The sequence below is a fragment of the Chelon labrosus genome, assembly GCF_963514085.1.
Source record: "Chelon labrosus genome assembly, chromosome: 13".
In the NCBI taxonomy this organism is placed as follows: Eukaryota; Metazoa; Chordata; class Actinopteri; order Mugiliformes; family Mugilidae; genus Chelon; species Chelon labrosus.
In genome coordinates this window covers 21,899,686-21,920,738 of record NC_140346.1, presented here as the reverse complement: position 1 = coordinate 21,920,738, position 21,053 = coordinate 21,899,686, and the positions used below count along the sequence as shown (strand labels likewise).

Sequence of the window (21,053 nt, the reverse complement as noted above, 5' to 3'; positions counted from 1 at the left end):
TGCTAACGTGCACTCACATGCAAAATCATTTGGTACGCTTGTGATAACGAATGCTTTGTAATATATCAGTCCTGCACTAACTCCTCCTTTTGTGACTGTTACAATCTGTATTGAATGAAACAGAGAAGTGTTTCTGTTATTGAGCCCAACCCTCTGACTGAAATTAGGTCGTCAAAATAATGTGTCGCTAAAACACAATACAATGTATGTACAATACAATACAATAAAACACAGTTACATCAGCATCTCTCTCATGTATTATAACGAAATGCTGAATTGTTAAGATCTAGTTCAAGACTGTAATATGAGAAAGCATTAGATTTCACTAGTGTACCTAATAAACTAGCAAGTTAGTGTATATAAATAAATATAAAATGGTAAAGATGGACTCTTGTTTTCTCAAAGTTTGGGTTCAGTGTGAAGTAAAATGCCCCGACTTTAAAATGTAGCCCAGTTTGAAGCAAGGTTTATATTTAAAAGGTTTTATTCTCAGAGTTGAAACCCATAGACTCCCGATCGACACCATGGAGTTAAACCGATTCAAAATATTCATGTACTCAGTTCCTCTTTATTTATAAAGTGTCAATAACAATGCAAATTATCCTGAAGAACCCAGAGCCTGAAACCTCCCGAGCAAACATCAAGGTGATGGTAGCAAGAAAAGCCTCCTTTGAACAGGAATAAACTTTGACGCAGGAGGAAGGGACAGAAGCAAGGAGATAAATTCATAAATACATAAACATACATACATAGACATGATACAAACTAGATCACATGACATTTGGGAGACTAATAATAGATATAAAGAAGGAATATTCAAAGCATGTCTCTAATAAACTGCAATAAACAATAACTAAACTTCCTGCTTCAAACCACTACAAACCAGTCTGCACCACAAACAACCTTCCTATTTATGAATTATTGTTGTCTAACCACTGGATGAAAGTGTTCTTGTGGTTTTCAAAGTAGGTGTGAAAAAAAAAAAAAAACTATTCGTGCTGGTAGTGATATGTGTATGTTGTGTGTCTGGTTTTCCAGGCCGGGGCGGAGCCACACCGCAGCAGCTTCAAGTCAACAACTGAGACTGCTGTAGACTTTAAAAGTCGACTGCGGTGCCTACGTCTCTGCAGTCAGGTGTGTGTGCTGCCATGTAACGATACCACCTTTTATTTTGCTTTGCGCAAGTGTTATGAGAGTTTGGAGCGTTTGGAGCGTTTTTGTGCGTAATGGCACAGCGAGAGGACTCTGCCTGGAAGACACAAGCTTCCCTTTACCTGAGACTTGACGTCAGCTGCTGTGGAGTTTGTGGAGGATGTCGTCCCACGAAAAACTGAAATGATATAGCTCTTCAGTGTGGGCACAAGCGGCGTTGTCTCTGTGATTTATGGGCCGCCTTCGCTGCGGGTTTTTGTGTTCGGTGAGACTTTTTTGATCCTCAGGTACTGATCATGGTTGGAGGAGGAACGGCCGATCTGGCGCCTACAGCTGTTGTCAAGGTGTTTTCAGCTGGAACAGCTGGATGCGTGGCCGACCTGGTCACCTTCCCCTTGGACACTGCCAAAGTCCGGTTGCAGGTAAGGGAAACGCTGAGCTCATTAAACCCTTTAGGCCTCAGGTTATGTGTTTTTTAGCTGCTTAAAACATAGTTTACAAGTGATTTTGTTGTCTTTTATTTAAATTTAGCCCCTCAAGAAGTTTAATTCATCCCAGAATACACTTTCAAACTCGTTTCTTTAATCTGTAATTCAAAGAAACAAGAGTGTCCTGTGTAATATCTTAACACAGGTGCATAGTAACAACAAATAATGGAGCTTATAATCTTCCTTCCTCTACCCATTTCCTGTTACTTTAGATTCAGGGTGAATCCAGGTCCTTGCTGGAAGGCCACCGGGCAAAATACAGAGGAGTTGTTGGCACCATCTTCACCATGGTGCAGACTGAGGGTCCAAGGAGTCTCTACAGCGGGCTGGTGGCCGGACTGCAGAGACAGATGAGCTTCGCCTCGGTCCGCATCGGCCTCTACGACACCATGAAGCAGGTGTACACCCGGGGATCAGACAGTATGTGTTTACCCGTGATACCTGAACATATTTACAGTCACATATAATGTGAGTGAAGGAAGCACACTGTCGTCTCTGTCATCACTGTCACTGATCTGAGCTGCAGGTGCAAACGTGAACTGAGATTTTTAAACCCTTAGTTGGGCCCTACTGGAGGACGTCAAGCAATAAATTCAACTCTAACACTCACAGATAAACACTGAAGGATAGATGTAGAGTTCTCTAATAGTAAAAGCCTGGTAGCAGTGTTTTGTATTATATGTGCATTTGACAGGAGAACAGAATGAATGGATAAAATCAGTGATGACGTTCTTCTACGTCTGCAGAGGACAGGACGGACCTGATTGTGGTTTAGCTGTCTCAGCGGAGCAAAGCAAAACTGCACCTCTTCCATTATCGGACCATCAAAGCTATTCACCTATCCCCAGCAGGAGGAAATTCAGGAAGACAAACACTGCCTCCAAATGTCAGAAATTATTATTGACACTTCAGAAAATATAAAAAGAAATTCACTGACTGTAGGTTTGGCTGCACAGCAGACTAATTTAATTCCTAGACATCCTGGCTTTTGTGTTGAAAACAGAAAGTGCTGCAATCGCCTGAACTTGTTTCACAGAAAATGCCTGCAGGATGTAGAGCAAGAGTCAGATTCCTCTTTGAGGGAAAAGATATGTGTTTACGCCGCGAGGCCTCATCTGGTCCACTTCTGTCACTGTAACGTAAAATAATTTGTGTTTTTTTAGCCGGGAGAGACTTTCCAGTGTGCAGACCACATCCTTAACATCTGGTCCGACCAGTTTGAAGCTTGTGCGTCCGTGCGCTGCAGTCTCACACCACCGAATGAGTTTTTGAATATTCAAATATTTTAAATGAAGCTATAGAACTCAGCGACCCATAGAATGAATCCTGTAAAGAGTACATGATATAAAAATAGATTTCGAGGAAGTGCAGAGTGGCTCTGCAGCCAGGTTTCACTGTGATCATTCTCAACATTCATCTCTAACTGTTGTGTGTTAACTTGCCAGCAAAGCGTCATTAATCGCGTCTCTGACAGATGCTGGAATCGGGACTCGGGTGCTGGCAGGATGCACCACGGGAGCGATGGCGGTGGCTTTCGCTCAGCCCACCGACGTGGTCAAGGTCCGGTTCCAGGCCCAGGTCCGTCTGCCCGAGAGCGGCTCCGTGAAGAGATACAGCAGCACCATCGAAGCCTACAAGACGATCGCCAGGGACGAGGGCGTTAGGGGCCTCTGGAAAGGTAGTTTCACTGCGCTGTGGGCATCAATGCACCGATCTTACACATCAGAGTGTTTGCACAGTTATTCAGGAGCACGATGACATTTGCAAAAAAAAAATATTTTGTGGCTGCAGAAGGCGTGAAAAGTTTAACAATGAGCAAAGAAAAGCCTAGAGCCTCATCTCTGACTAACGCTGGAGGCTGCTAGCGTCAACATCTGACCCTCTGGCCAAACTGTCAGCAGGAGCAGTTGCATTGTGGGTAATGCAAGTAAAAGGTTTTAACAGGGAAGAAGAATGTGTGGAAGAAAAAAAGGCAACATTTCTGGTTCTCCTGCTTAAAAATACAAAACTATATGTTTAATCAGTGAGTAAACAAAGCAAGTTTTAATTCTAGAAAACATTTTATAAGATATTTTCAAACGGTCTTGAAGGAACTGCTGATATTTTTCAAGTCTTTCATACTCTTATCAGCTTGTAAATAGAAAAAAATGTATAGTTTTTGATTATACTTCCCAGAATAATTAAAAACTATTCAGCGTCTCTGTTGCAAACTATCCGGCGTGCTGCCTTTGGTCAAGGGGGTTGAGGTGTCTCTGTATCAGCTGTGTGCTTGGACAGAAAGTGGTAGTTTTTAGACTCGATGTATTCAGGTAAATGTAAATGTTTTTTGCGTGTCTTATCTTAACTAAAAGTCTTATGGTTTCCTAGACTACAGGTTGAGCCCAGGGTCAAATCACTAAAACCGTGGTTCAGTTAGGTGGTTGTGGAGGGTCATTAAACCTGAGCCAGATGTGATGGTGTGTCACTGCAGGATGTTTTGGTGTCACTTAATTGAAGCTAGTTTAAATTCTCCATCTCCTCCATGTATCCCTCCTTATTCTCATGGCCGATGAACTCTTTAAAATATTCTTCAGATCAGTTTCTGTTGTGTTAAAGATAACAAGAAATGTCTTTTCAGGCTGTCTGCCAAACATAACTCGTAATGCCATCGTGAACTGCTCCGAGCTGGTGACCTATGATGTGATCAAAGAACTCATCCTGACTCACAAGCTGATGACAGGTAAGTGCACCTCACCTGGTTGTTAGTCCAGGCCGTGTGGGCTTCAGTGACCAAAAACAAACTCTGTCTTCTCCGCAGACAACATGCCGTGTCACTTCACTGCAGCCTTCGCAGCGGGCTTCTGCACCACCATCGTAGCGTCTCCGGTGGATGTGGTAAAAACACGTTGCATGAACTCGGTGCCGGGGCAGTACAGCGGGGCTATTAACTGTGCCTTAACCATGCTGAGCAAAGAGGGACCCACATCTTTCTATAAGGGGTAAGTAGCGTCCTTATCGAACCCCAGCATGACAGAATCCCTGCTGGAAATGATCTTGACCAGTCTGGTTCGTGTTTGCAGCTTCATGCCTTCGTTTCTCCGTCTGGGATCCTGGAACATCGTGATGTTTGTGAGCTACGAGCAGATTAAGAGAGCGGTGATGAGATTTCAGCAGTCATGGGAGCCTCCGCTCAGACCTGTCTGACAGCTGGTTTGGCACTCAGCAGATCAACAGCGCTGTAATAACTGCTGCTGCCTGGACTTGTTTGCCCTCAGGAGATAAAAGTGTATCTCAAAAAAAAAAATAACGCACTCCAAAGTGTAACTGCAGGGATGATTAATGAACATGCTTTCGTGACATCTTTATCTAGATTAGATTTAGTTTAGCTGGCTCTTTTCAAGTGGAGACACATTGACAGTTTCACAGTTTACTGGGACATTTGTTTCCTCGAGAGAAGCCTGGTGTGGACAGGTGTGTGTGTTTTATTTGTTTACTCACTCGAGGAATTTGACTCTTCTCTGACAGTACACAGTGATATATGAAACCAAAATGTTATTACACAAGTAATACAGAAAACGTAAAGGTTTGTAAAAGAGAAGGGAGCACAGATATCGATATGAAAACTTGATCGGTTTACATTTATTAGTTTTGATTGGTTTGATTTTGAACGTTTGAACGTTTCTTTTTTTATTATTATAAATTGAAAACGAAATACAGTCCTGTAGGAATTAGGAATAAGAGTTGTGGCTAACAAATATTTTAACCTTAGATTATTTAAACTATTAGTTGGTTATATTCCACTATATTTTATTTATAAAGTGTCAATAGTAATACAGGTTGTCTCAGGGTGCTTTAAAGAGCCTTCTTCCTTCTTCCTTTGACAGGAGGAAACCTTGAGCAGCTATATATCTGCTTAAGGTCGGCCTTAAGCAGGGTGGGTCGTTAAAATGAGAAAAATTGATATGGATGAAGTCACAGTCATCTAAAATACCATTAGGTAAATAAAACAAAACAAGAAGCTTGAACGGGGGAATATTTAGAGAATATTTATATATTTTGGGGGATTTATTTTTCTGTCATTTATCAACTGGTTGATAAATTAATCAGACGTTTCAGCTCGATTAGAACGAAACAAAGTTTATCAGGTTGAGAAAGTAGAAGTGACAAATAATAATAAATAACACTGGTTAGCTGGTGAAATATCTTTTCACATTACATGTTGAGGAATTCATAAAAAACTCTAACAGGAAGAAACCTTGAGCAGATCGCATGGGTGGATTCGTCTGCTTGAGGCCGATAGCCAATGACCGATAGTCAATAGCTCGGCCTTAAGCAGGCTGGGTTGTTAGATTAACAAAATATATGGATGAAATGTACATCATAGTCACCTAAAATACCATCAGACGAACAAAATAAAACGAGAAAATCGAACCGGGGCAATATTTAAGCCGTCCAAATAGATTGACCTTAAGCAGGGTTGCAAGCAGGCTCCATGAGAAACAGTTAATCAGGTTGAGAAAACTGAAGTGACAAATAATAATAAATAACACTGTTTTTCACATTCCTTGTCATAAAAACACTTTAAATGTAGAAGTTTCTGTAGAGACTTGTTTCTTTTAATAACTTTAGATGTTGTGTATCTCTGATGCTGCTCCTCTTTAATATTTATTTATAAAGACATTGATGCACTCTGCAAGTCTCACATCACTTCTGCAGTTTAGTCCCAGTTTATCGCTCTGTTGATTCTTAAATTCTCCAAATTTTGAACTGAGGCTCATAAAGCAAGTCCTTAAATATTTGTCATCCATCTTAAAATGGAATGGGGGATGTCTTTGGCTACAGCTGACTGTCTCTTTGTGGTTTATAAGTTTACGTTTCACTTGGTTTGATTGCTCGGTGCTTGTCCAGCACCATTTTCTACCTCTGTGCCATGAAATGTTTAAACGCCTTAACTTATGGTTTCTGCTTTGTAACGCACAAAAGAGACAGAGAAACTCTGCTCATCTCAGTCTAAAGTGTTTATTTGTACTCTTTGTAAATCCTGCAGTTAACACCAGAAACATGTCACAAACTAAATAAAGTGTGAATGTATTAAAAGTAAAAACAAATGTGTGCTGCATTACACTTTGAAGGGATTTAAATATTGGCCAAACATTGACCTACATTCCTGCACAATGAGCAGGTGTCACTCCATACCTGCTCTACTACCGGATGCTGTTACAGATAATCTCCTTTACGTGGGACCTCTCAGGAAAACAATGCAAAGATAAAACACTTAAACTGTGAGAAACGACGCAGAAAAAGACACATTTCTAAAGTATGGTCAGTATCAGGGGTTTATCAATCGTTACTGCAAAAGCTTATTAAAAGAGTCTCTTCGTATTTTCATCCAAAACAATCCGGTTGTGCGAAAAAAGGTGCGGAGACACGGATGTGAATGAGGTGAAAAGCACAAAACGATCAGCTGACAGACAAGAAAATTGCCCGGTTTGAGTCTTGCGGGACAAAAGCAGCCGCTGACAAAGATGTAACTGAAGTATGTGGCGTTAACAAAAGCCTGTGAATGTTGCTCCACCTTGCTAATCATCTCCTGCGGTGCCAGAGAGGTTTCTCCACGGTTGAACTGTTATGGCGAGCTGCACCGGGGCCACATGGCACCCTGGCTAACCCTCCTGTGTGTGTTCAGACGAGTCGACGGGGAACCAAAACACAAAGATACCGAACAAGTGATGGGTTTACCAAGATCACCGTTGGCTTTTTATCAAAAGACGTGATAGTAAATGTGAGGATGGATGAGTTGAGAGTAAAGGAGGAGTTTCTCTGCTCCTTCTCTGACCTTGGCAGGAGCCTCTGCACGCTAACGACCAGAGATATCAAGTGTCGGTGAGCAGTTCAAGTTCACTGCAGAGGAAACGCTGATGTGTTCTGATCAGACACAGCAGCTGGTTCAGATAAAACAAATACTAATCCTCTGGGTTTGGTTTAGGTGAGTACATTTTTGTTTGTGACCTCAAAAATAAAAAACAACTCTGCTGATGATCCACTTATTGATTCAGCTTCTACACATGAAGCTACAGCGTTACAGAAAACGACACATATTTCTTTTATTTCTTTAAACCTTTAATATCCAAACCCTTCTAACTTAAAGCTTGGGACAAACAGGATTAAAACATTGTACACCACAAAGTGACTCTGTGAGACAACAGAGCCTTGGCCCAGAATGATTTGAGCTACCACTGGGGGAGTTCATAGACTTTAATCATGTGAGTGAGTTTCAGGTGTGCACCACCCAGCAGTCTAAAAGCACTTAGGGGGAGCAGCACAGTGGCTTTCTGTGTGGAGTTTGCATGTTCTCCCTGTCTGCGTGGGTTCTCTCCTGGTACTCCAGCTTCCTCCCACCGTCCAAAGACATGCTGGTTAGGTTAACTGGTGATTCTAAATTGGCCGTAGGTGTGAATGTGAGTGTGAATGGTTGTCTGTCTGTGTTAGCCCTGAGACAGACTGGTGACCTGTCCAGGGTGTACCCCCGCCTCTCGCCTGATGACAGCTGGGATAAGCTCCGGCCCCCACGCGACCCTTCACAGGAACAAGCGGTTACAAAAGATGAATGAATGAATGAATGAGCAAGCACGTCTTTAAGAAACTTTAAACAGCTGCCTTTAATTTAGCTTTGGTTTCTAGACATATGATGACCTGATCGACTGAATCTTCACAGACATAGTGGATGTTTCCCATCCTCATAACTTTTTGTGAACATTTCCACAAAAACTATAGCTACTGGGTTAAAACTCCTTCCTCCATCAGTGGGAAAAAAAGAAAAATCTATGAAAATTTGAATATTTTCCGTGTGCAAAGTTTAACAGCTGAACATGAGACGTCCCGGGTCAGTCAGTTTTCACTTGTGGAAGTTTCACCTCCAATAAGACACATGTAATAATACTTCTGTGTTTCCTGATTACTAATTAGGATATTTAAACCTTTAACAGATTGGATTAGTTGGATTAAAGATGCTACAGTGAGCTCAGATATAACATCACATGAATTTAGCATCTAAATTTGTCAGTTTGTACCAAAAAAACAAAAAAGTATGTTTAACATGCAGCTGAAGAACATCTAAAATCTATAATGTTATTTAACAGAATAATTTGTCATAAAGCACCTTCCACACATTCAGTTTTTTGTTTAATCTCTTTGTCTTTGTGTTTATTAATGTCTTCACCACAAGATTGGGACAAAGAAATAATAAATAAAGACTTAACTTTTACCAACTCTTTGATACGTGAAATGTAAATGTTCAGTTTCAAACTTTCCTCCTGAGTCAGATCAGTCCTCATGTTGCTGATGCCTCCTCTGCTGCAGCTTCAGAGGCTGAAGACGGACGGGTCTCACCGGCCACCTGAGGCCTCGTCTTTGTCCCCCTGGGCACGGGAACTCCTCTGGACCGAATGGTGGCCGTTGGAGGGTGAGCGAGTGATGGGCGGGGAGCGGCAGCAGGAGAGGACGAGGGTGGCAGCAGGAGGCGAAGACGACCGCCGCGGTCAGACCGTAGAGGTGGTGGATCTGATCTGGAGAGTCCACTGAGAAACACTGAGCGGCACTTTGCGTCGTGTTCAGCTCGTCTCCGAGTGTCTCCTGGAGCTTCTGCACCAGGACCAACCTGATGTGGTGGAGCTTCAGAGAGCAGAGGAAGGAGGACAAGAAGTCTGGCAGGGTCGTCTTTCCTTCTGCAAACATCTGGAACAGCAGCTGGAGAGGAAAGACACGTTTAGTTTCAGCATGAGAGCTCTCTCTCAAAGATAAAAACATTGTGTTTTATTTGTCTTAAAAGGTGGAGAATTTATTACCTGAAACAGCCACATTATGTACATGTACATGTGAGTAATTGTCAACTTATCTGCAGAAAACATCTCTTGACTCACCTGTCTGGCAGGACTACAACTGACTTTTGACGTATTACACAGAGATTTGCATTCAGCATCTTATTATTGACATCCTAACATTATATCTGATGACATATTTTATAAAAGAAAACCTCTCTTGCCTCAAACTCTTCCTCTGCGTGATTGATCTTCTTCAGGAGGCCCCACTGAGCGTAATGGACGCTGCTTTTTTCTGCTGCAGGAGGAAATAAAAATGTTTCAGGATGATAAATACATCAAATAAAACAGAATCTACTTCAGAACTCACCGAGTTGTTCTTGTTTGGCCTGAATGATGCTTCTAAGTTTGTCCAGCTCCTTGTACTTCACGGACAGCAGCAGCTTTGCGTCTCTGAACTTAGGTTTTAGAGAAAGACTGACTGTGGCCAGTTTTTGATTTGAACGGCGTGTCGTCTCTGCAGCTCGCTGCAGCTTCTGGACCTGGAAATGACCACATGTAGTTTTAGATGAACCCAGAGGGAGTTTTGTTTGCTTCCTGGAGAACAAACGTAAGCAAGATATACCATTTTATTAGTCATGGATGTAATCTGAGTCCTTGTATCGAGCCCAAATTTGAGGAATTTGCACTTTGATTCTGTAGTTACCTCACAAATTAAGATTTCTTGTAATTAATGTAAGCCACCGGTGAACACAAGCAGAGCTCAGATGATTAGTGATTTATTTTATATTTTATATCATTCTTTCATTTATTTTGCCACCCCATCCTCAAATAATTATTATTTTTTTAATTTATTTTATTAATTAGTTTGATTACGTCTGCTGGTCACATTCCCTTCCAAGATAATATATGTATTTAAAAGTTCTATGTGAAATAACTTATGAAAAGAATAGACGGTGATCAGTCAAAGGCAATTTTCTTTTATTTTGTAACCTTTATTTTGAAAACCTTTACAAAACTTTTACTTAAATTACATTTTCAATTAAGGACTTTTTTTGTTTGTTTTTTGCTTATAGCAAATGCTTCCCGAATATTTCCTTTTTTTAATTTAAAAGTGAATCATCTCTCACCTTCTCGCTGCTCTTGACGATGTGATGTATTTTGTTTTCATCCTCCAGCAGTTCTCGCAGCTCTCTGGTCGTCCAGGCATCGAGCTGCAGCTTCCCCGGCTGAGACATGATCATGTCCCCCCCGCCCCCCTCCCTATTACTGGAGCCTCCTCAGCTCCGGAACCGCTAATGATGCATTCAGGGACGGTCGGAAACTTCCCCACAAAGACTGTGACACGAACGAAAAGATAATTTATGGCTGGATATGAGGCTCTTATTTAATAATTTAAAAGAAAATAGTATTAAGTAATAGTATTTATTTTCACCATATGACAACCCGATTGCAAATTATAAAAAACTTCCCAGGCAACTTGAATCCCTCTCCTCATGCTATGTTTGTTGTCTGATTAAATGTTAAAAATGCTTAAATATAATTTCTGAATAATTCATCTGTCAAAAAAAACCCCAACAAACTTTAAACTTACAGATTTGCATAAAATTTTAAGTATAAATTTAGGCAAAAGTGGATTTAATAACTCTCAAGCTTTGCCTTAATGTTGTTATTGCTGCATTTAATTTAATTTATTCATCTTAATATGTTGTTATATAAAGATATATTCATAAATAACTGGAATAAGGTATTATTATTAATGCATTTTTAATATTTACTTCATAAGAAAATCCTATAAACACATATTTCTCATTACACAGTGATCTTTTCATTCAGAGCTTGTGTCCCTGACGTCCAGTCCTGTCCCGTGAGTCTTCACCCTGCGTTGACCGGCCCGTCAGTATGAGCAGTGCTGGACGAGAGCCCTCAGAATAACTCAGCCTCAGCTATATGTGGCCTCAGTTAATCCTTAAAGACGAACACTGCTCATGTCCTCGGCTGCTCATGTCCTCGGCTGCTCATCAGTGAAAGTCCTGCACTGAGAGGAACATGCAGATCCTCAGCACACACCTGACGCCTCCACCGTGTGAGTAAAGATCACCCATCTCATTGTTTTATCTGCAGTTTATTGCTGTGATATTCTGAAGAAGAATCAGATTAACATCAGGAGTGTTTTAGATAATATTCAGTAACTTTAATATTGCCATTGCCAATGAAGTTTTTTAAACTTTTTATGGCTTTACATGTTGCAGTTGTATGGATTTTAAATATGGTAAATATGCTTTATGGTTGTGGTTTATTTAAAGGCCTGTTAAAGCTTTCCACTCTGTGTTACATAAGAAGCTTTCCAGTTCTCTGCTTTGTATTTTAGGCAACAGGGAGTCTTGCTAATTAGGAGTTGATTGTCTGTTGGCGGAGGACAGGACTTCTTGTTTTTCTGTCTTTTGTTTCTGTCCACAAAGGGTAAATATTAACTTTAACACATTATTACAGAAGGCATTCGAGTTGGAAAACCACATTAAGTGACTGTTCTATCGTCTGTAGGAGTTTACAGGACGATCACATTGTATTCTGGTTAGTTACACCTGCTTTTTCTTCAACAACAAGTCAGAATGATGTGGTGTACTACTGTAAATCCATTGATGTATCGTTATTCGTGCTGTTTATACTATAAATGAATCTGTGAGATTGTTTCTGCTGCATGCTGAGGGTAAATTATTGGATTATTGGAGACGATGCATGATAACAAACAAACAGGCAAAATATTTAATGTATTTCTGAGGTCAGTTTTCTCTAATTAATGGTTAAAAAAGTTAGTTTTGTTTCACATGTATGTGCAGGACAGCCTGAACGGTTTGTAATGCACTTAGTTGACACCAAATAACACGACTCCATTCAGTTCAAGCTGAAAGAAGATCTAATTAGACGGAGGGAGAACACCTAAGTGGGTGCTCAGGGCTTGAACACGTTAAAGGAATAATAGTTCTAGCTGGTTCACGTGGTTTGCATCTTAAAATAAAAAATTTTAATTCTTTATAACAAAGTTCATAAGAACTGTCTGCTGCCTGCTGCAGCGCTGCTGGTTTCCCCACTGTGGGAATAAATAAAGGATTATCTTTACTTTACAGGAGATTCAAATGGAAGTTGTGAGGAGAGGTTGTGTACACGACTCGTGAACTCTGACCTTTCTACTGACGAGGGCCGTTCATAGGAAGTTTACACCATTTGAAAAGAGGAACACTACTCTCTGGTGTTGGTAGAGGAGAAGTGTCAGAGAAATCCCATAAAAGTGACTGAAATTCATTGCTACTCTAACAGAACACGTTATTAGGAACAGCTCCGTTCTACTTTGCATTTCTAGTGGACGGTGATGTTCTGGGCTGCAGTCTGATGAAAAATACTCGGTTCTTAAGTGGCTATTAGGAGGTATAATTATAACGTATTATGTCAAATTGATTTAAGAAGATGGGTTTTTATTATTGTCCGTGGCATAATCAGCTGTTTTCCATACCAATTCTGCCAGTGAGTTTTTCAGTTAATCATTTTATCATCTATATATTGACAAATTCAGCAAATTCACTTTCATTCAATAACATCATCAAATAATAATAGTTCAGTAGCAAGAAAGAAAAAAATATATATTTTATTTTACTTTAAAAATATAATAAAACCTACAAAAGCTCAGGCAAGAAAGATGCCTGTTAATCCTATTAGTGGTAGTAGTAGTTTCTATTGTGTCCTAACTTCTTAAGACTAAAGAAGTTTGGTAGTAATTATTGCTTTCATTTCTGATTAAAGATTGTTTTAATAGTTTAATAAATATGTATCCAGCAACCTCACTATTTCTCAAGCTTCATTAAGATCTCTCTGGATCGTATGTAATACTCACCATGACCTGTAAATAAACTTAAAAAAGTATTATCATTTTGATATTGACTTCCTATCTTCTAGTCTGTGACTTTATTTCACGAGCTCCAAAATCAAACCCAGAAGACAATAATGAAATATTAAATTAGTTTCTTGCTTCATCTTTTGTCTCAGCCAACCACTAACAGGAAGACCTCTTCAAACCTCTGCAGACTCTTCATGATGCATCCCCTACCGCTCCACCTCTTCGGCTGTGAGTGAACCACAACCCGAACACCATGAGTACCGACTCAGTCTTCAGGACCGAGCCAGACTCGGAGCACCCGAGCGAGCTGGCCGACAGGGTGGCGGCCATGACCATGGCCTCCAACCGCCTGACCCCGCCTAACGGCTACAGGTCGGGCCCCCCGAGAGCCACGGGCGCCCAGAGAGGTCGACTCTCAGACAGAAAGATGTCTCTGCAGGAGAGAGGGAGCCGCATAGCCCGACAGCCGACCATCGAGACCAAACGTGTGTCCATCACTGACGCAGACGTGAGGGATCTTCACTTGATTGATTTTAGCATGATTTAATATCTGTTAACAGATGACTGAACTCTCCCTTTAATCTCTGTAGGACTGTGTCCAGCTCAACCAGTACAAACTCAAGAAAGAGATCGGAAAGGTGATCAATCAGTGTGATAGTCACTGGCAGTTTGTGAAATATGGTTTATAAAGCTGCTTACGTTTGTTATTTCTACACCTCAGGGGTCATATGGAGTGGTCAAATTAGCTTATAATCAAGATTCTGAGGAGTACTATGTAAGTTGAAGCTTTTAAGCACATTAAAGTTGTTTATGAGTCAGTTTCTTCATCATTTGTTTTATTCTCTTTATTTAGGCCATGAAAGTAGTTTCAAAGAAGAGGCTGATAAAGCAGGGTGGATTTTTGCGTGAGTGAAATATTATTTAAAACATCCAAAGAGTTCCCTCCTATGTAGATGTTGTTGTTGTTGGTGGTGGTGGTTGTAATATAATATGTGTTTGATTGTTTGAATCCAGGCCGCCCGACTCCCTCGGGATCAAACTCGCAGCAGGATCCGTTCCCTAAAGCCGTGCTGCCTCTGGAGAGGGTCTACAAGGAGATCGCCATCCTGAAGAAACTGGACCATCCCAATGTTGTTAAACTGGTGGAGGTGAGTGACACGACTCAGTCCTGCGACATCACAAGTTTAAGTAAGAAATCTGATTATAATAAAGCAGTTAAACACGCAACACAGACAGAGAAACACTCTCCTACAGGGGTTTCTATGAGCAGCAATGATTCATTAAACAAATAAATAACTTGAAGAATGTATATGTGACGGATGTGTTAACGTGTCTCACAGGTGCTTGATGATCCTGAGGAAGATGGACTCCACATGGGTAAGGAACCACTTCTCCATCTGCAGTGATGTTATGTTTTCAATGCAAAAGGACGAGGCGTCATTAAAATCTGATTATTTGTCCTCAAGCTTTCGAACTGGTGCCTAAAGGGTATGTGTTTGTGCATCCGTCAAAGCTCTGAGTGGAGATAGATTGACTGTTTGGAGAGTTGGTGACGCCTGTATGAAGTACAATGTGAATACTTACAAAATTTTGTGCACCTCTCACATTGGTCAGGCCCGTGATGGAGGTGCCTTCAGACGAGCCTTTCACAGAGGAGCAGGCTCGCTTTTACTTCAGAGACATCGTCCTGGGGATAGAGTACCGTAAGTTAAAATATTTTACTCATCATAAATCTGAACCAGTTTCTGCCATTTGTTAAAGCAAACGCTCATTAAGCTGAACAGATGCATCTAGGTCTATTTATGCAATTTAAAGGTTGTCTTAATATTTTCTTAATCTTAATCTTATGCACTGATTTTGCTATATTAGTTGTGCAGCAAAACATTTTCAAGAGGATAATGAATATGGGCTTGAAGGGCAGACTCTCAGCTTTAATTCTGAAGGTATTCACAGTCAGGGGCTCAAATACAGTTTCATGAACAGGTGTGGTGCATTCCTTCATTATTTATTTATCAATTAAATGGTTAAAAGGTCTGGAGTGTGACATTTGCGGGTCTTAAACTCACTTTAAAACATCCAGCCAATTGAAAAACTCTCCACAGAGTAGACAACCAAGTCTACTATAAAGAATTACCCTTAAAGTAAGTAAAGTTAGCTCTATATTCATTTTAACCTGAATATATTTTGCCTATATATTTATAAATTACCAGTATTTTGTACATGTTTACAAGACGATGATTCACGCAACAACTTCATCCCACGTCCAGCACCTCGTTCATCTTCAAAAATTATAACAGGGTTCATTTATTTGGCTGATCTGCAGTAACTCATTGATTCAATTCTTATTTTTTTGTCTAGTGCACTACCATAAGATCATCCACAGAGACATCAAACCGTCCAACCTGCTGCTGGGGGACGACGGCCACGTCAAGATCGCAGACTTCGGAGTGAGCAACGAGTTTGAGGGTACGGACGCCCTCCTGTCCAGCACGGCGGGGACGCCAGCCTTCATGGCCCCCGAGACGGTGACTGAACGCGAGCAGAGCTTCAGTGGAAAGGTGAGGCCAGAGTTCTTGTCACATAACTTGAATAACTTGTGTTTTAGAGGCAACTCATCATATCGGACTGTGTTTAATTCTGGGAAATTACCAAGAAATAGTGTCCAGGACGCCTACAGAGAGACTCCCGGTGATGACACATCCTGATAATTAGTGTGTTTGTTTACCAGGCATTAGACGTGTGGGCGATGGGAGTCACACTCTACTGTTTTGTCTTTGGGATGGTAAGCAAATTTGCCTTATACAAAAAGAATTTAATCCAACATTTAATTGTTGATCATATTTAAATCGTTTCATCTCGTTTGTCCTGCCTCCAGTGTCCTTTCTATGATGAATACATCGTTTCTCTGCACAAGAAGATCAAGAACAAACCTGTGGAGTTTCCAGAGAAGTAAGAAATGATCAAGAAACAGTTAGACAGAGAACAGAGCTCAGAATAGTCACATTTGACTTTTAAGGTAAGCTATTTACAGCGACCAGCCATAAGATTATGACCAGCGGGTGTGCTCCAGGATGCACAATGGGAAGTAGGAAACCCTATGGCGTCTGCATATTAACCCCATTGAGGCAAAGTGATGCTTAGATTTAGGCTTAGATGAACTTTATTGATCCACAAGGGAAATTGCTTGGTCACAGTAGATAAAGTTGCGCATAAAAAAACACTCTTAAGAACCACAAGTAAAAGAAAGATTATATAAGTATAAGTCTACGCAAAAATGTACAGAATTAGCATATGATGCTTTGGGCAATGTGCAAGGTTTTGACAAATTCCCCCGATCTCAATCCAACCGAGATCTTCAAACAAGTCCAATCTATGGGATGCTCCACGTTGCAACTTGCACGACTTTAAAGATCTGCTGCTGGTGTCTCGGAGCCAGATACCACAGGAGTCCAGGCCTCAATGAGTCAGGGCTGTTTTACTGGCAAAAGGTGGAGCTACACAATATTAGGAAGGTGGTTATAATGATATGGCCGATCGGTGTAAAGCTTGAAGAATGTATGAGCATCTGTTCAAGCCATAGTTTATCTGAAGCCTCTCTAGAAAGAAAAATGCTTGTCTTTTGATACAAACAACATTATGTGAATATAAATGTGTGTTATAAAAGGTAGGAGTATAATTATATCAGCTACACAGGTTTTCTTCCTACGCAAACAAAAATGTAAATTTACAAGCAGCTTGTTTTCATTTATCATCTATTAAGAAACTGACTATTCAATTTATAATGCAATCATCTTGTGTATATGTAGATTATTTTAAAGGTTAAATATTCATATCACATGCTAACACAGCTTCCTGTCATCAGGCCGTCGATAAGTAACGAACTGAAGGAGCTCATTGAAATGATGTTGGACAAAAACCCTGAAACCAGAATCACCATCCCTGAAATTAAGGTTACAAACACAATATGCTTCATCCCATTAGACCGTGTAAAGACAATCTACATGTTCACAGTGAATTATGTGTTGTTGTTGTTGTTGTTAAAGCTCCATCCGTGGGTGACGGAGAACGGCTCGAATCCTCTCCCACTGGAGGAGGAGCACTGCACGGCGGTGGAGGTCACTGAGGAGGAGGTGCAGAACAGCGTCAAACTCATCCCGAGCCTTTCTGCTGTGGTGAGTTGCGTATCAGCCCAGATGTTTACATTAATTTCCTTCAACCACATTTATGAAAACAGAGAGATTTGTCTGAGCTTTCTTGAACATCCATCATCCAAGTAGCTTCTTCAGCTCTAAATGACTGGTGGGGAGTTCAGGTTTTTATTAGGACTTTAACTCACATGACTAGTCTGTAACAACCAAATACTCACCTGTAATTAGAGGATATTCAGATTAACCTGTCTGGGATCCTGTTTTTTCACGATTAATGGTTCTCCAGCCACCCATTAATGACTGGAAACACTCAGCCTGGATGACTGAGAAGCTCAGCGACTTAATTCTAAGTCTTGTACTTGAATCTTGAGATACAGATGCATGTAACGATGAAAGATATGCATTATATTATATTTAAAAAGACAATTTTCTGATTTTTATGCATTTACAACTGTGGATTTGTTGTGTTCATATGATAAGATAGGAGACGGATGATTAAACAATCCCTGATGGTATTAAAAAAAACATGAAGATAATACTTGAAAATACAAATCTGACATTTAAAGTGTTTATTTTTAAAAAAAAAAAATGTTTAGTGTTTTCATCGAGACTCTCTCTGCAGATTCTGGTAAAGTCCATGCTGAGGAAGCGGTCTTTCAGTAATCCCTTTGAGGGTCATGCCCGACGTGCGGAGAGGTCCATGTCTGCCCCTGGAGGTCTTCTTACGTAAGTAGCCTACTCTGCAAATCCCGCCTGCTCTGCTCTGCTCTGCTCTGCCAAACTGCCGGCTCTGCGATTAGGCCTGCAACAACACAAAGCAGCGAGCAGATGCTTGGATAAAAATAGATCGGTTCCATACCTTATGAGGTATGGAACCGATCTATTTTATATATGTATTGCAGTTTGTCTTTCTGATCTATCATCACGTCTAGATTATTGATCTCTGAATAGGGACTGGTTCTTATATAATGTTTTGGTCCTTAAACTCACACTCAGGCAGATAAAAGCTAAATGGAAGCTCTGCTGCAGCAGTGCTTTTGTTTTCCATTATCAAGCCGCTCCTGTCTGTGGGGGCCTCAGCTAATTACACCTCCACGTAAAGAGACGTGGAGCTGCAGCTACATCCACCTCCACACTTTGCACAGCCTCCACCAGCACTACAGCACACAAAGCTGCAGTGAAATATGTGGAGTTTATCAGAGACGTGCTGTATGATGAGAGAAATCCTCTAAAAACAGCTGCTGATGAAACTTACTTACCAGATCATTAGGTACACTAGTGAAAACAAATGCACTCTAACATAACAGTCTTGCACCCAATCTTAGCTTCATGAACGTTATGGTATTCAGCATTAGTTTAGATAACTGAGAGAGCCATTGATTCAACTATGTTTTCATTTTGGAGTCTGTGGTTTGTGGTGCTATTGAATTCTGTACCGACACATGTTTCTGTTATTTTGACAACCCCACTTTAGACACTTCTGTGTTTAATTTAATTCAGTTTAACAGCACCACAAACTACATCCTCCAAAATAATTAGGACTGTTATATTAAAGTACATTCATTTTCACCAGTGTACCTAAGATCTGCTTTGAGGGGTGATGTGCTGGGGCACTGTGTTCCAGTTTACACTTTATTCTGTAACAAAAAAAAATAATAATAATTTAAGGTTGTACCAATGAAATGCACAATATAATCCCTCCTCCAGAGAGTCAGATGAGAAAACGGATGACAATTGATATCTGTCAACTATGATGAACCTCTAGTCAGCAGCAGGCTTCTTTAGCTTGGCTTAGCTTAGCTTAGTTTAGTTTAGCATAAACAGAGAGGAAGCAGAGAAAGAGCTGGACACAGTCTAGTCCTAAAAGGTACATATTAATATTTAATTAATTTGTTTAAAATTCTGCAATAATTTTCCCCTGTAAACCCACAAATTGTTGGTTTTCATACAGATTACACAACCGAGATGTAGCCTAAGAGTGAGGCTAGCAATCATCCCCCATTTCCAGTTGTATTTTAGCTAAGCTAGCTCGATGCTGGTGTTTGTTTCATATATACTGTACAGACTTACAGAGGTATTGGTTTTCTCTCTAAACTCTCAAACATATATCCATATAATCCTATTTTCTTGCATATTTAACCTGCTAGTGTCTTTCTATGTTCATCTTAACCTGTGCTACAAGCTAACAGAGTCTAAACCCTGGCCTCTCTTATATCACGTCTCCTTCTTGCAGTGGTGCTTGGGGCTTATTGGGGTCTTCGCCTCTGCTTCATCCTTCCTTGAGGTAAATTTTTGAAAAGCCTTTAGGCTGAGCTCATACGCTGCATACATAGCACAGCTCATCAGTTGTTTGTTCAACCTTAAGAGGATTTAGGAGGAACAAGACAACACAAAGCTCTCAACAACAAGCTGTACCTAAAATAAACGGCTGGGTTGTTGTTGAGTGTTTTTGTGTTGGCTTTCTCTTCTCTTGTGTCCTCTTGGGGTTGATGTGGATAAAAAGTGATGCGCTGTGCTGTGAAGGACTTGCACTCCATGACATTTATAGTCTAGTGTCGCTCCCTCCCTCCTCCTCTTCGTCCTCATGTGCAATCATCTCACTTGGTACCTTCAACAACATGATGGAGCGTTTGTCACCCACAGGAAAATCAGCAGAGATGGCAGCAGAGACGGAGAGTTGGAGGACTTGTATGAAGACGAATCATTTACAGAGTGTACAGATTAAAATCAACTATGCAGGCAGATTAAAAAAAAAAATGCAGACACTTTTGCAGAAAATGATTGTATTTTGTATTTTGTGTCTTGTATCTTGTGTCTTTCTCTCTCTCCTAATTTTGCTTTTTCTTCATGCATGTTGTGCTCACTTTAGTGCAGGATTGTCAGGACAATTATGTGACTTTAGACATTAAAAATATTGATTTATAGTGTCATCAAATACATCAACTGATCACAAGTCAAATTGGAGCTGATTCTGTCCACTGTTCTTTACTTAGTCGGCATGATTGATGGGAAGCAATGTTAATGAATAATATGATTTATTTACTTAAAAATGTAAATATGCTCCATAAAGAAGATATTTTTTGCATTTTCCTACAGCTGTTGAAGATAATAAAAGTTATATTTAAAAAAAAAAAAAAAAGTTTTTGTTTAATTTAAAACACTGGATGGCAATCCTTTGAAAACTCATCTATCAGCTCTTCAATTGCCCCATTATGACTTTTATTCAGTAAGTCTGTTTGTTTTCTGTGAAGTTAGTTCAATTTACCATCCGTAGTATTTAAATAGTCCCAAATTCTTTATAGTTACGTTTTTTCAAAGCAGTTTTTCAAGGGCGGAAACCTGGTTGTACTTCAGTCTCCACACCAGTAGGAGGAAGCATTGTGTTGCAAGTAAAGGGCTAAATCACTATAATCCTTTCTGCTGAAGTGCCTTCAAGTAAGGCAACACATAATTGTAATGCCATTTTGCAGAAGAAATTAAATAGCTGCTATTTTTGCATGTTTTTAGGTTTATAATATGATGTATCCACCAAAAACAACAGATGTTAAATTACAACACGTTGCCTATTCCATGCAAC

General features: G+C 40.3%; 3 protein-coding genes across 3 annotated transcripts; 2 read left to right on the top strand and 1 right to left on the bottom strand.

Annotated features, from left to right (window-relative positions):
* Positions 1-815: 815 nt before the first annotated feature.
* On the top strand, positions 816-7,011 carry LOC311497731 (dicarboxylate carrier UCP2-like). The gene is made up of 6 exons (XM_084558100.1): positions 816-1,574; positions 1,853-2,060; positions 3,115-3,318; positions 4,258-4,359; positions 4,438-4,618; positions 4,700-7,011. The coding sequence occupies exons 1-6, from the start codon at positions 1,449-1,451 to the stop codon at positions 4,821-4,823; spliced, it is 945 nt and encodes a 314-aa protein (XP_084414226.1). The 5' UTR covers positions 816-1,448; the 3' UTR covers positions 4,824-7,011.
* A 1,931-nt stretch (positions 7,012-8,942) lies between these two features.
* LOC311498101 (vacuolar protein sorting-associated protein 37D-like) lies at positions 8,943-10,680 on the bottom strand (the record flags this gene model as incomplete). The annotated part of the gene is made up of 4 exons (XM_084558544.1): positions 8,943-9,365; positions 9,661-9,734; positions 9,807-9,978; positions 10,567-10,680. 4 exons carry the CDS (start codon positions 10,678-10,680, stop codon positions 8,943-8,945), a joined length of 783 nt encoding a protein of 260 aa, XP_084414670.1.
* Positions 10,681-13,581: 2,901 nt separating this feature from the next.
* camkk1b (calcium/calmodulin-dependent protein kinase kinase 1, alpha b) lies at positions 13,582-20,280 on the top strand (the record flags this gene model as incomplete). The annotated part of the gene is made up of 16 exons (XM_084558218.1): positions 13,582-13,836; positions 13,919-13,966; positions 14,050-14,103; positions 14,182-14,233; positions 14,343-14,476; positions 14,669-14,705; positions 14,795-14,816; positions 14,943-15,031; positions 15,687-15,886; positions 16,057-16,110; positions 16,204-16,277; positions 17,191-17,314; positions 17,372-17,500; positions 18,099-18,202; positions 19,710-19,760; positions 20,120-20,280. 16 exons carry the CDS (start codon positions 13,582-13,584, stop codon positions 20,199-20,201), a joined length of 1,509 nt encoding a protein of 502 aa, XP_084414344.1. The 3' UTR covers positions 20,202-20,280.
* Positions 20,281-21,053: the final 773 nt, after the last annotated feature.